Raw genomic sequence first — 16,196 nt, forward strand, 5'->3', positions numbered from 1 at the left:
TCTTGGTATTCCCTTCCCACCCTGCACACTTCCATAATTCTATGTACAGTTGGTAGATCCCATAATGGGAAAAACAGCACAATGTGGTGATTGCTTCCACTGGCTTGTGCATTGCAGTGTGCAGTGTTATATATCATGCATGACTTTTGATCTTAAAGCCATCCACAAGTTCTATGTGCATTATCAGGTAGTAAATGCTGCAGAATGAAATATGGTTAGGATCAAAAGCATCCACAAAACCTTGTTATCTCAGATTCTCCAGCATGTGCAGTTCCTATTATCTCTAACACTAGAGTTTTGTGTACACAAGATCATTAAGCAGTAGCCAGCCAGCATGTCCATTGACAACTAAATGGTGCAGAGGAATTCAACTGGGGGTTAAACAGCACTGGGTTGAAACTTTAAAACAAACACCATTTACTGTTTTGTTGGCAGCTGCCAAGATACAGTGTAATTACACTACAAATTGCAAGACATATCCTGATGCCCTTTGCTTTCAAATTCAGCAAGTTACACCAAAAAGCCTGAATACACAAATACATTAATAACAAGACAAAAGATACTAGCTGAATTCCATTGATTAGTGTGGACTTCAGGAGAATTACTACTGTCTTTTTGATTTTAAAGAATACAACAGATGAAGTGGAGTTAAACTTTGAACACAATAGGCAGCTTTAATAAATTAGTCAAGATGAGAATGCTTAAAAAACAGTTGGTGATGAATTTTATTAAGACCCTGGCCATGAATGTCATATGCTGATTGAAAACAAATTCCCTTGACAGCTGGTAAGGAGGCTGGTGTTGCTCCCTCTTCGTTGATAACCCATGTGGCAAGCTACTCCAAATCCTTCAACCATTTTCTGACTTAGTTTTAACGTTAGAATGGCAGCACCCTCTCCCCAGACCTCAAGTGTCAATTAAACTTCTGCTAAGGCAAAAATCTGCAGTTCATTTAGGTGATCTAAACAGGAAGGGTTAACATTTTACACAAGCAATAAAATGAATTATCAGCTCAATAATCTATACCCATTTAATAGTGACACCAAATGTATTGAAGCTAAAAACCCAGCAGCGTGATAGAAAACAAAAAAAGTTAAGGTATTTGGGTACACTGCTGTAACAAGAAAATTAGTGAATGGCTTGGAGTAGCTTGCAGCATGGTAACCAAGTAAGAGGGAGGAGCATTAGCCTCTGTCACAGCGGTCAAGGAAATTTGTTTTCAATCAGCATTTTATAATTTAATTAGCTAGGCCATGAATCAACCATTTCTTAAACATTCTCATCTTGACTGAATTATTACAACTGGCTATGGTGCTCAAAATTTAAATCAACTTCATCTGTTGTACTTTTTAAAAATCAAAAAGACAGTAGTAATTCTGCTGACGCCCAAGTTGATCAACGGATATTGCTATCAATTTTTGACTGTTACATTAATGCACCTGTACATTCAGCTTTTTTGGTTCAACTTACTGAACTTAACTAGGTTTGGTTAAACACCACCATGCAGGAGAAAGATGCTGCTGGAGGCAAAGGTAGGGAAAATTTAAGAACCAATTAAAAATGCAAGATATGGACAGGCACCTTCACAAATGATTGTTTGGCAAACACTCCTTTCGATTTGGACTATATGTCTCAAGTTCAATTGCATCATGATCAAATATTACAAATAGGGGTGAAAGTTAAATAAAGCTAAAAAACATTCCACTAACATGCAGCTAAAATAAAAATATTGAGATAGACAACTGGGGTCCTATTGTAAATTTAAAAACAATGATCTTCCAAAACTATACCAATTCAAATATTCATGTAAAAAACAATTCTTGGTCAGTCACTCTGAATTAATATGTAAGAAAGATGAATACTAGAGTAGCTAAGATCCAGACGCGTTTATTCACAAATTAGAAAACAAAATGCTTGAGCTTTAAATCATTGAAAATAGACCAGCATTCCTGCAAAAAAGCAATAATTCAACAACATTCTTCATATTGCTTTCTATTAGCTTTTGAGATGCTAATTAGGTTCTTATTAAAATTGACAAAAAAAACCAAATCATAAATTAATTCTACCATATATGAAGTACAGATCATGGCTGATGTATTAAAACCATATAGCACAATGTTTCTACAATTGATTAATGTTGCTTTCCACAGGCCTTTCCAATTGCATTGTACAATTTGAAATTTATTGGCAAACAAACAATCGGTTTAATTCCAAATATGCAAGGGTTGACTTGGAAGGGAACAAAACAATCAATTTCATTCAAGAAACACACCATGTACTTTACTGACTAACTCTTACTCCTGGCCAATTGCTACCACACTTGTGAACATCACACAGACAAATTATCTGGATTTATTACACTGTTCATAACATTCATAAGTGATGGCAGAGCATGGATGTTAGCCTGTGCTTTTGTCAGAACCAAAACAGAAACATGGTGAGAACAGCAATGAATTTAGCAAAAAGAGAGAGAAAGACTGAAGGATGGTATTAGAGTATAGGATGCATGTCAGAATGTTCATCTTAGCTAACGATAGCCTATCACCACTTCACTTTATACTTCTAGAGATGACTATCCACTACTGATCTTCAGAATTTGGTTCTGGTTTGAAGATTACTTTCACCCAAGAAATACAAATATCAGGTGGGCAAGGTATTCCTACACTGCCACAACTTCAAAGATACATACAATGAAAATCATAAGATTGAGTGGTTTCTAAAGCAAATTTTAAAAAATTTCCAACTAGGAAGGAAGTCAAATGCAAAGCAAGCAGTTTTACAAGCATTTATATGGGCAATGATAATGAGATGGGACATGTCATAACAAACCCACTGCAGTTTCACAGATCAGTATTAAGTCTGTGCTATCCAAAGCTTCAACAATACAAATCCCTGTAGCGTCTGCCCATTGTAACTACAAACATTTGTGGACATAAAACATTAACGTCATTAAAATCTGAGCACTTTTTAAAATAGCAAGTCAGATAAATATTTGCAACAAAATAAGATATACAAAACTATGAAAATAGTATGGCAGTGGGATTCATTTCAGTTATTTAACGAAAACCTATTGTAAACACTGAGCTGAGTAGCCAAGTTATTAGCTAAAACTTCAATTGTTTGACTATGTACAACTCCAATAGTCAAAATCAAACTCATTCACAGATTTTAGAATGCAGCTTGTTAAAGATTTTTTGAAATACAAAGTATAATCATTCATTTCTGGATCATGGGTGATTAACCATATTGATTAGAAAACAAATTTGAAAATATGTATATTCTGTCATATGGGGAACTCTCCAAAAGTAGCATCATAAGTCTAAGGCCTTTCAGAATCATAAGCAAGATGAAATTTAAAAAACAAAACAATTTATATAAACCAGAAAAAAATCAAGTGGAAACTTAAAATCTTAAGACATATGCCTTAATCAAGGATATAAAGTTTACATGGCCCTCAATGTGTGCATGCCCACTTGAATTTGAACTGTCAGTGATCTAGTTATGAACTGTGCAGTAATTTTAACAGCCACGATCTGAGAATATACAATGCTTCTTAAAAGAGCTAAAAAGGTAATAAGAATGGAATAACTCGCTGAATCCTTTAAGTCATGTGGACAGAAGACTATACAATTTGGAACATGTGCTGATAAGTAAATCAACAGCTTCTGACACCACAGCACTACAAAAAGTCCTAAGTCCAACTTTACATACTTTTCTCATGTAATACAGAAGGGAGTAGCACAAAACACTAAATGCAAAGAAAATATATTACATATACACGTTATAATGTTTTCCAATTCTAAAACCTAAATATAAATGAACAGAGAACTCAAAGCAAATAAATTAACAGCCTAGTCATAATCTTGGAAGAGGTTTTCACCATCTGAATTCAGTTAATACTCCAATAAACTAGCTATTTCTGAAATCAGATAACATTTCTGCTAAAAATACTTTAAAAAGTACATGTTGTAATGGTTTCAAACTATTTCCCAGATTACCATAGATAAATATGCAAGGTAGAATATTAGATGTAACAAATTATGCAGTAAATATATCTGGGTATACACCCAGTGTTAATTTAATTTACTTTTATAATCCATGCATTGTATTTAGTTTACACACTTGTTTTTTACGGCAGCGAGGAAAGAAGCAGAAGTGCAGCAAGTCAGGGCACAAGCATTAATTTTTAATTCTATAAAATTAACTTACTTGACAACTAATTAAGATTTTGATCTTCTAAATGTGAAAAACCCTCATTTATACATGTCGTGAGGCATAAAACTTTAAAACATTAAATTAACTTCTAAAGTCAACAGTAGATCTCACTTAATAAAATACTGGAAGGTTTCATCAGTGTCTCTTTAATATCTTTTACACACATAAAGTACATAGAGGTGTATAAATGAGAGTTCTTGGCAGGACAGTGTTCAAAAGACTTAACTTTCCTCATTCAGGAGGTTGATACTAAAACTGTTACGCAAGGGAAACTATTGAGGCCAATAAAGAAGTCAAATAATATGAAAGACATCTTGGAAAAAGCAGTACAATAGATGTCAACTTCTGTAAATTGACAACTGGGACTTTATTGAAGCACATTACCAGGGATCCTGCATTTAGTGGCATTTAAAAAATACACAACATTTGCATAACTTCAAGAATTTACTGCTTATATTTGAATTTGACAAGTCAGTCTTGGTGAGAAATGAAAGAGACACTGATTATTGGAGGAAGTTGAAGAATGTATAATTATACAAGAAGTCCTCAAAAGCTTGGAGCAATGCATCCAGGAGCATATTTTAAATGTTGTTCTGCAAATTAGTCAGTCATTCAGTCTCCAAAGCCACTATTTTCCCAATTTTAAACATATGATTGTTAACAATTCATTCTCCTCTAGTTTACCTCTCCTCATTTATCAAAATCTTGAAAAACAAATTCCAACACAGGAGGACCAGAAGCATCTGTGGGAAAGTTCTGATTGTAGCTCTAAATGTATCACATTCATAAAAATGTCACACTGCTTTTGCATGATGCTGTAAAATCAAAGTGTAGGTACTTGATAGAGAATCAGATGGTGGCAACAGCATCTCTAAATACTACGGTGCTGTTTGTTTGGCAAAACAGCATCTTGTATCACCAAAATTTTCTTCAAACAAAATCAGTCTATTCCAGAAGATCCTGAAGAGGAAAAAAAAATGGGTTTCAATGCAAAATATTGATTCTGGCAACTTGAATTTTACAAATCATTCCCATATACAACAGGGGAAAGGGCACATATGAACAATTGCAAATCACTCAATCTAGTTCACCTTAATTTCAGAAAGCAACGCCAAAATGCATTCTGATTTCTGGTGTATAAGACAGTACTCAAAAATTAAAATGTAAATAATATTTCATATGTATTCTACATAGCCTTACAGCAACAAATAAGCTCTACCTTTACTCATGAAGGAAAGGTCTGAAAAATGAAGTTATTTTATAATCAGATAGCAACCATATACAGATTGCATTCTCTACAGATGCACTAGCAATTTCACATTGAGATGTTGAACTCCAATAAAGTTCTCTAACACAAACAACAGTTTTACACAAGAACAAAGCTCACTTTATGTAAACATTTGTAAGTTTATTACCCCGTTCCTAACTTTGGACTTAACACAAAAAAAGAGGTTCATTTCTGGATTCTGCATTATAAATTTGATTTCTCAGAAGAAACCAAAAAGTTAGCTTGTGCACAGAATGCACCCTCGTGCAACTTTCACTTTTTTGTCTTTGTACAAAATTCTACCCAAATTTCATTTCAGGATGTTGTTCATTTGCTCAAAAAAAAGTTAAATAAATATCAAAAGAAAAATAGCTACAGAAAAAAGTTAATTAAAACCAGATGTGGGTAGAATATAACAGGTGAATCCACGTGAGGACAACATCTTTATATGCTGTCCTGTGCAAAAATGTCAGCTTTATTGTTACAACTGAAGTTAGGGTAGACCGTCAATCTCTAGTCCCACTACTACACTCGTCACAACAAATTTAAAGTGCATTACCCAGTTAACAATATGACCAATAATATATTGTATATACATCAAATATTCAAGGTAGCTATCTACTGGTGACCTAGCACATAGATGGGTATCACTGAACACAGGTAGTTTTCACTGTGATATCTACAGATGCAGTTCATTCAGGAACCAACAAAAACTCAGCCTTTTTAGTGGACCACCTGCATCAGTTCTTCAGGTCTCACAACAGACTCTCAAATGCTTTTCGCACAAAAGCAGAAGATGATCTAGATTGCTTCTTCACCTCAGGAGGCAGGATCCCAATTGAACTCCATGCAATACAAACACAAAACTCCTGACACCATAAATCTAGGCAAGCTATTTCCAGTCAACAAGTCCAAGCATCAGCTTAAAGCTACAGGATATCAACAAATGTCTTTCAAAAATAAAAGATCTTTTATTGACCTTGCTCTTTTTTGTATTTTTTTTTTTAAAAAAAGTGCCTTCTGATTGTTCAAATAAACTACAGTCCACAATGCTTCTAGTATGCTTCAAATAAAACCTCCTCATAATTCTCTACATACCTGAAGTATGTAATCAATTATGAAAATTAATAGTTATTGCATGTTTTACAGTGTATAGAACAAGTTGTTAGTTCTCACACTTGCAGATTTGACTCACTTCTTCAATTTAGTATCAAAATGCAGAAATATTTGTGAATCTATTTCTGCAAATTAAATCAAAAAGAAACAATTCATCTCTCTCGGTCTGGCACAGCAGTCTTGTCCCAGCAAAAGAGTCTTTAGTCTTCAGTTTGGTTTCCAGGTATTTCAGCCCAGCACAACGGTCTTTTTTGCAGTGGCTTCCAGCTCAGTATTCCAGCAGCCCAGCATGGTAGCCTCATCCTGGCTATGTCTTCAGGGCTTTTTAATCGCCCCTTTCCCATTAACTGAACTATGATGATCTTGGTTTTAAATTTTTAAACTTTTTTTAAAAACAAAATCTTTGATTAATATTGGTGCCATGATAGAGTAATTTAAACTTTTTAAATATATTTTTTCATGTAAAAGTACAAATAACAATACATTTCGATTCTATTCTCTGGGTTTCAGATAGCAAGTAACCAGACCATGGGATATAATTGTAACAAGCTCATTTGGGACTCTTCCTTTCCAAGCATGGTCAACAGAATTTATCACGGACAAACAAATGCACAAAACTGGTAAAACTATTCAAGGTTTTGCAGACATCAAGTGATTGTAGATATGGCTTTTCTTTCAAAATGGGTGCTAGAGATGTATTTCTGTGTAAAGGACTGGATTTTATAAAGTTCTTTTGATGGCCTCAGGATGCCGAAGAACACTTCGCAATGAATTGCTCTTAAAAGTACAGTCAGCCTTTTGCAAACAAACAGAAGACAACTTGATTACATTGCTGCCATTAAAAAGGCACAAACATTAATAGAGTGCCTGCTTTCCAAATAGTTCCTAAATATGGCTAAACAGCCGAAACAAACAGTTAGGTACAGCTCTAGCTCAACAGACACCTTACAAAGCCACAACAAAGTATCAGTATAGTTTAGTTGCTCAAATTGTTAAGGGCTTTACCTAGTCTTGACCTTTAACTCAAACAAAAGTGCTATCAAATTGAACCAAGTAAATGTAAAAGCAAATTATGAATTTTTGTATGGTATTTAGAAGGAAAAATGATACCACATATACCTCATCAGAGTCGTCATGGTATTCTGGCTTATTAGCAACTGCAGCAGTGTTCAGTTCATCTGCTGTAGTAGACTCTGCATGCCGTTGCAGGACTGAGTACCGGTGTACCAAGAATCTAAAGGATCGATTAAAAACAATTTGGAGATTACAGTTGACAAGTTAAATAGAAACTTAAGAAGGATTTGAAAGTTTCACATAAAAGTGCCCCAGCCTAAACAAATCATATTATGCTATTGAGAATAATGATAAAACAGTAAAAATGAAAAAATCTGAATTACGTATTTTAGTAAGACAAAACTGTGTGCAAAGCCTCCTGCTCATTTGTTCTTTCAATCTGCATTTTCAGATTTTATGTGCTTAGTTCAAAATACAGTAATTGCACTGAGATTTTTCAACAACAAAACTGAAGAATTAATCAAGCTAAGGCCAAGCAGAACCCATGTGTGTGGGCTTCTAACTCTCAACTACTGCAAGTTTAGTTTAATATTTAATAACTACCAAACTGAAACAGTGTTTAGAATGATGTGAACAATTTCAGTTCAGTTAATAAAAAGACAGCATTTATCTAATGACTTCCTAGTCAATTTAAACAATTCCCACGATCTCAGCCCTACGTAATCTCAAAGTGACTATACAGGTCAAACTGAATTGATTGGCACTTATATTTATTTTCCCCTCAGTCCTGAATTGTGACACCACCATTACTGTCATGCTGTAACACTTTGTTCTAATTGAACACATCAGCCACTTAAATGTGCCAGCATTTGTACTTTGAGAGACATGCAAATGAATAGCAGTTGTTGAATTTTAAGGGTCTTGTAAAGTTCCATGGCTAGATTATTTGGAATACCCTATTAGCACCGGAGGGCCATTAATAAAGTTTTGTATAAGTGCTCCCTTAAATGTTTGTATTACAAGAAATGCAAATGACACTAACTAAAACGGTCTCTTCCCTTCAATTCCTCTAGCAGGAGCAAGAGACAACAGGCTAGTCCCAAATCACTCAATTGTTCTAGGTAATTTGCACATCAGCTTCCTTGCAGACAGTTAGTATCAATCAAATAAAATCACACTGTAAATATCAAGTACAAAAACTCAAAACACCACTGAGCATTGGCTATTGGCAGTTATTGAGATATGTGCATCAAAAGAAATCACTTCATGGCTTGGGATAATTTACCCTAAATACACAGAAAGCAATTTTCTAACTTTGCAGGAAGTCATATGCAATACATTCTGAATATCTTGTGCATGTTCAGCTGGTGAAGCTTGTGTCAGTGGCATCAAGTGAGGATATTTTCCAATTCTTACTACTCACTACTGGTGCAAGTGGGACTTGAACCTGGTCCTCCTGGCTCAGGGGTAAGGACACTACTGCACAACAACAGCCATATAAAAAAGTGGGGAAACCGCACGTCAAAACTCAATTACATCTGTTGTCATATTGGGTCTTTTAATTAAAAATACCTTCTCTGCTGTGTAAAAATTGGCCATCAATTGGTCTAGAACCATCTGACCAAGGGTCACCAGGCTTGAAGTGTGAATAGCTTTCACTCCACAAACAAACACTGCCAGACCTTTTGAGTTTCTCCAGCAATTTCAGTTTGGTTTACTCTAAATATCTACATTCCTCAGGATTAAATCACTTACCTTCCACCACACACATATTTCTTGATGAAGATCACTCCAAGGATTAACAGCATAAGTAATAATACTATCACAGTGGCGATAATTGGCATAGAGCTGGTTCTGCGGGATTCAGACTGAAACAAACGAAGGATTTTAAATTTTGAATATTATTTGAACTTAAATTTTGGAGAAGTACAATAAATGACAAAGCAAGGACAGGTCAGATCTGTCTTAAAGATGGTCTTATTGAGATGAACAAATATTACCACAGAAAAATAACCATCTTATCATTGAAATTTGTCCTGAAATACTATGTTGTGCAAAGTGCAGTTACCATATTTGGATTTTGAACTACCTCATTCCATCAAATCTTCCTTTTAATAAACCCAATGCTCTGCCAGACAAATTCTGAGCTGTAATGGTGCACAGGTTGGCTGGCTTGGTTTCTCACTATTAGATTTTGCTTGACTATTTTAAGCTTTCCCATCTGTCCCTCTCATGGTCCTAAAGTATAGGATGTGACAGTCTTGGAAAGCAGCTATTGAAGGACATTAAATGATTACCTTACCAGCAATGTCTGTATCCCATTAACAAAACAAAACTGCAGTTTCCCAATTCGGGAAATTTCACATTGACAAGATCAGGCGTGTAGTTTTGCATACATTTTTGGTGATGCCTGAGTATTTATACAATATATTAATTGTTCTTATGCGTACTTTGACCAGGAATTCATGCTACCGTTCTTTCATAACTTAAAGGCTATTCAAAAACTTACCAATTCTTCAGGTGCCAGCAAGTTACTGACGCATTTCTTTCTCATGTCTTTCACCGAACGATTTAATTGCACCCCTCCATAACACTTATCTCCTGGAATTTTCCGGTATCTAAGAAATGACAAGTTGGATACATATCTGATAATATACCAATTGTTAAAAATTAAGAAATCTCATACTAAAAACAAAGCTACGGTTTTTAAACAGTACACACACGATGTGCAAAAAGATAATCTTCAATCTGGTCAAATAGAAGACAAAACAGCACTTTCTCCCATAAAACAGGAAGTAAACGCCATTTTGAAAACAAAAAGTTAATAATTAGGCATAAGTTTAGCTCCCAGTCAAGGGGGCCATGTCTAAGAGAAGAGGTTTCTAGTAATTTACAAGTTATATTATTCATAGTTGGATCTGGAAGCTCCCAAACATAATGGATGACCTTCCATGGGACAGGGAGAAATTATAAATGGTAAGAATTCTAAGTGACAGAAAGCAAAGAAAGTGTGACAAAGAACAAATGGAAAGGTCATGTAATCTCTCCAGTTTAGTATATAATTTCACTATGGTTCTTTTTCAACAAACCTTCACCTTCACTTGCCCAAAACCTAGTTTCCACCTTCCCAAGTGCTGATGAAAATAATAATTAACTTGAAATGTTAACTGTTTTTTACCCTCCACAGGTGTTGTCAGATGAGTTATTTCACATTTTATGTATTTATTTCTAACTTCCAACTTCTATGGTATTTTACATGTGGCGGAAATACAGGGTTTTGTTCAAATTTCTGGTTGAATAAGTACAACCACTACTGTGAAATGCTTCCAAAATTTTTATATTTGCTGTGTGAAAAGCCATATAAATTGCTCTCAATACCAACATTTCCAAATCAGAGATTAAAGTTATTGCTGCACAGTCAAAGATATGTTAAGAACCGAACCCTTTAGGCTGGCACCTTTTCATAGCTCCTGCTATAAAAGTGGTTGTATAAAAATTTGTACAGAGTTCTACAGCAAGTATTCAATTTGCTGCCAAGTATACTGATCATAACCAGAAAACTGAAATTTGTCTGCCACCTGGTGGATGGAATAAGTTAGTTCCAGCAATGAAAGCTGACAAGAATAATTCAGTGATAGTGGGAACTGCAGATGCTGGAGAATCCAAGACAATAAAATGTGAGGCTGGATGAACACAGCAGGCCCAGCAGCATCTCAGAAGCACAAAAGCTGATGTTTCGGGCCTAGACCCTTCAGAGAGGGGGATGGGGTGAGGGTTCTGGAATAAATAGGGAGAGGGGGGAGGCGGACCGAAGATGGAGAGAAAAGAACATAGGTGGAGAGGTAGGGAGGGGATAGGTCAGTGCAGGGAAGACAGACAGGTCAAGGAGGTGGGGTGTGGTTAGTTGGTAGGAAATGGAGGTGCGGCTTGGTGGGGGTGGGGGGGAGGAAGGGATGGGTGAGAGGAAGAACAGGTTAGGGAAACGGAGACAGGTTGGACTGGTTTTGGGATGCAGTGGGTGGAGGAGAACAGCTGGGCTGGTTGTGTGGTGCAGTGGGGGAAGGGGAGATTTTGAAGCTGGTGAAGTCCACATTGATACCATTGGGCTGCAGGGTTCCCAAGTGGAATATGAGTTGCTGTTCCTGCAACCTTCGGGTGGCATCATTGTGGCACTGCAGGAGTCCCATGATGGACATGTCATCTAAAGAATGGGAGGGGGAGTGGAAATGGTTTGCGACTGGGAGGTGCAGTTGTTTATTGTGAACCGAGCGGAGGTGTTCTGCAAAGCGGTCCCCAAGCCTCTGCTTGGTTTCCCCAGTGTAGAGGAAGCCACACTGGGTACAGTGGATGCAGTATACCACATTGGCAGATGTGCAGGTGAACCTCTGCTTAATATGGAAAGTCATCTTGGGGCCTGGGATAGGGGTGAGGGAGGTGGTGTGGGGGCAAGTGTAGCATTTCCTGCGGTTGCAGGGGAAGGTGCCGGGTGTGGTGGGGTTGGAGGGCAGTGTGGAGCGAACAAGGGAGTCACGGAGAGAGTGGTCTCCCCGGAAAGCAGACAAGGGTGGGGATGGAAAAATGTCGTGGGCGGTGGGTCGGATTGTAGATGGTGGAAGTGTCGGAGGATGATGCGTTGTATCCGGAGGTTGGTGGGCTGGTGTGTGTGAACGAGGGGGATCCTCTTTGGGCGGTTGTGGCGGGGGCGGGGTGTGAGGGATGTGTTGCGGGAAATGCGGGAGACACAGTCAAGGGCATTCTCGACCACTGTGGGGGGAAAGTTGCGGTCCTTGAAGAACCTGGACATCTGGGATGTGCGGGAGTGGAATGCCTCATCCTGGGAGTGGAGGCAGAGGAATTGGGTATAGGGGATGGAATTTTTGCAGGAGGGTGGGTGGGAGGAGGAGTATTCTAGGTAGCTGTGGGAGTCGGTGGGCTTGGAATGGACATCAGTTACAAGCTGGTTACCTGAGATGGAGACTGAGAGGTCCAGGAAGGTGAGGGATGTGCTGGAGATGGCCCAGGTGAACTGAAGGTTGGGGTGGAAGGTGTTGGTGAAGTGGCTGAACTGTTCGAGCTCCTCTGGGGAGCAAGAGGCGGCGCCGATACAGTCATCAATGTGCTGGAGGACGAGGTAGGGTTTGGGGCCTGTGTAGGTGCGGAAGAGGGACTGTTCCACATAAATTACAAAGAGGCAGGCATAGCTGGGGCCCATGCGGGTGCCCACGGCCACCCCCTTTGTCTGTAGGAAGTGGGAGGAATCGAAAGAGAAGTTGTTGAGGGGGAGGACGAGTTCAGCAAGGCAGATGAGGGTGTCGGTCGAACAGTTAATCCACTTCACCAACACCTTCCATCCCAACCTTCAGTTCACCTGGGCCATCTCCAGCACATCCCTCACCTTCCTGGACCTCTCAGTCTCCATCTCAGGTAACCAGGTTGTAACTGATGTCCATTTCAAGCCCACCGACTCCCACAGCTACCTAGAATACTCCTCCTCCCACCCACCCTCCTACAAAAATTCCATCCCCTATACCCAATTCCTCTGCCTCCACTCCCAGGATGAGGCATTCCACTCCCGCACATCCCAGATGTCCAAGTTCTTCAAGGGCCGCAACTTTCCCCCCACAGTGGTCGAGAATGCCCTTGACTGTGTCTCCCGCATTTCCCGCAACACATCCCTCACACCCCGCCCCCGCCACAACCCCCCAAAGAGGATCCCCCTCGTTCACACACACCAGCCCACCAACCTCCGGATACAACGCATCATCCTCCGACACTTCCACCATCTACAATCCGACCCACCGCCCACGACATTTTTCCATCCCCACCCTTGTCTGCTTTCCGGGGAGACCACTCTCTCCGTGACTCCCTTGTTCGCTCCACACTGCCCTCCAACCCCACCACACCCGGCACCTTCCCCTGCAACCGCAGGAAATGCTACACTTGCCCACAAACCACCTCCCTCACCCCTAGCCCAGGCCCCAAGATGACTTTCCATATTAAGCAGAGGTTCACCTGCACATCTGCCAGTGTGGTATACTGCATCCATTGTACCCAGTGTGGCTTCCTCTACAATGGGGAAACCAAGGGGAGGCTTGGGGACCGCTTTGCAGAACACCTCCGCTCGGTTCGCAATAAACAACAGCACCTCCCAGTCACAAAACATTTCCACTCCCCCTCCCATTCTTCAGATGACATGTCCATCATGGACCTCATGCAGTGCCACAATGATGCCACCCGAAGGTTGCAGGAACAGCAACTCCTCATATTCCGCTTGGGAACCCTGCAGTCCAATGGTATCAATGTGGACTTCACCACCAGCTTCAAAGTCTACCCTTCCCCCACCGCATCCCAAAACCAGCCCAGTTCGTCCCCTCCCCACACTGCACCACACAACCAGCCCAGCTGTTCCCCTCCCCCCACTGCATCCCAAAACCAGCCCAGCCTGTCTCTGCGTCCCTAACCTGTTCTTCCTCTCACCCATCCCTTCCTCCCACCCCAAGCCGCACCTCCATCTCCTACCTACTAACCTCATCCCACCTCCTTGACCTGTCCGTCTTCCCTGGACTGACCTATCCCCTCCCTACCTATACTCTCCTCTCCACCTATCTCCTTTTCTCTACATCTTCGGTCCGCCTCCCCCCTCTCCCTATTTATTCCAGAACCCTCACCCCATCCCCCTCTCTGATGAAGGGTCTAGGCCCGAAACATCAGCTTTTGTGCTCCTGAGATGCTGCTTGGCCTGCTGTGTTCATCCAGCCTCACATTTTATTGACAAGAATAATTCGCTTTCCCACTTCCTCCATTTATTGCAGATATTTCCAGTCAGGGGCACGGTCCAAAAATTTCAAGTGTATTCAACAAGAACAGTCAGTTTCTATAAACAGGTACACTACACCACATACAAAAACCACCACGGATGTCTGACGAAAGCCTTTAAAACTCAAACTTCAGCAACAATGCTACCAACTCAGAAAAAGATGATTGGAAAGAAACCTTGTTCAATACCATGTATGATTATATCCCTCAGAGATAATGGGAACTGCAGATGCTGGAGATTCCAAGATAATAAAACCAGTCCAACCTGTCTCTGCCTCCCTAACCGGTTCTTCCTCTCACCCATCCCTTCCTCCCACCCCAAGCCGCACCCCCAGCTACCTACTAACCTCATCCCACCTCCTTGACCTGTCCGTCTTCCCTGGACTGACCTATCCCCTCCCTACCTCCCCACCTATCTTCTTTACTCTCCATCTTCGGTCCGCCTCCCCCTCTCTCCCTATTTATTCCAGTCCCCCATCCCCCCCCCCCCCCCCCATCCCCCTCTCTGATTAAGGGTCTAGGCCCGAAACGTCAGCTTTTGTGCTACTGAGATGCTGCTTGGCCTGCTGTGTTCATCCAGCCTCACATTTTATTATATATGATTATATCCCTCATTATTTTCAAATCTAAATCCAACTGTAAAACGTTCATGATAAGCATCAGAGTGGAGATGACCGCAACTCTCATCAACCTCAACTTTCGTTTGTATTTACTCTTGATTTTGAATTCTTAAATGACACAGTCTAAACTGAGTTAGTTACCTCAAGTCCATAAGGCCATAAGACATAGGAGTGGAAGTGAGGCCATTCGGCCTATTGAGTCCACTCTACCATTTAATCATGGCTGATGGGCATTTCAACTCCACTTCCCTGCACTCTCCCCGTAGCCCTTGATTCCTTGTGAGATCACGAATTTATCAATCTCTGCCCTGAAGACATTTAATGTCCCGGCCTCCACTGCGCTCCATGGCAATGAATTCCACAGGCCCACCATTCTTTGGCTGAAGAAATATCTCCTCATTTCTGTTTTAAATTTACCCCCACTAATTCTAAGGCTGTGCCCACGAGTCCTAATCTCCCCGCCTCATGTAAACAACTTCCCAGCGTCCACCGTCTTACTAATAGTCTTACTAATAGTCTTACTAATAGTCTTACTAATAGTCTTACTAATAGTCTTACTAATAGTCTTACTAATAGTCTTACTAATAGTCTTACTAATAGTCTTACTAATAGTCTTACTAATAGTCTTACTAATAGTCTTACTAATAGTCTTACTAATAGTCTTACTAATAGTCTTACTAATAGTCTTACTAATAGTCTTACTAATAGTCTTACTAATAGTCTTACTAATAGTCTTACTAATAGTCTTACTAATAGTCTTACTAATAGTCTTACTAATAGTCTTACTAATAGTCTTACTAATAGTCTTCAAGTCAAAAATTCCCACAGTCTTAACTGAAACAATTCATTACCCATTTGTCTGCAAAATTTCTTTCTTTCCTTGTAAACAGAACTCCAGATCATGGCCTTGCAGATCAGCCTGTTCCACACATTCCGAGCTGTTTTCTTCTCGATAGTATCCAAAATCACTGGCAGGGAGAATATTTAAAGTCATTTTTAGAGTCATTCTCAGGCAATTTCATAAATTAAGACAGTTTTAAACAAAATAGTCTGGAAATCAGTTCTTCTTTATTAAAGAGCATGGAATCAACAGAATTAATAATGAAGCAATTTGGTCAGGGATGTTATTCTGATCACCTAAAAGCTTG

General features: G+C 39.5%; 1 protein-coding gene across 1 annotated transcript in view; it reads right to left on the reverse strand.

Moving 5' to 3' along the window:
• Positions 1-1,871: 1,871 nt before the first annotated feature.
• The window catches only part of LOC125462848 (sortilin-like), a 72,047-nt gene continuing 57,722 nt past the window's right edge, over positions 1,872-16,196 (reverse strand). Inside the window, exons 16-20 of the mRNA XM_048553280.2 lie at positions 15,900-16,016; positions 10,122-10,230; positions 9,368-9,480; positions 7,718-7,832; positions 1,872-5,175 (exon numbers count right to left, since the gene is read on the reverse strand). Coding sequence (XP_048409237.1) covers positions 5,161-5,175; positions 7,718-7,832; positions 9,368-9,480; positions 10,122-10,230; positions 15,900-16,016 — 469 coding nt within the window. The 3' untranslated portion in view covers positions 1,872-5,160. The remainder of the gene's footprint in view (positions 5,176-7,717; positions 7,833-9,367; positions 9,481-10,121; positions 10,231-15,899; positions 16,017-16,196) is intronic.

Source organism: Stegostoma tigrinum, chromosome 21 (genome assembly GCF_030684315.1).
Source record: "Stegostoma tigrinum isolate sSteTig4 chromosome 21, sSteTig4.hap1, whole genome shotgun sequence".
NCBI classification, from domain to species: Eukaryota; Metazoa; Chordata; class Chondrichthyes; order Orectolobiformes; family Stegostomatidae; genus Stegostoma; species Stegostoma tigrinum.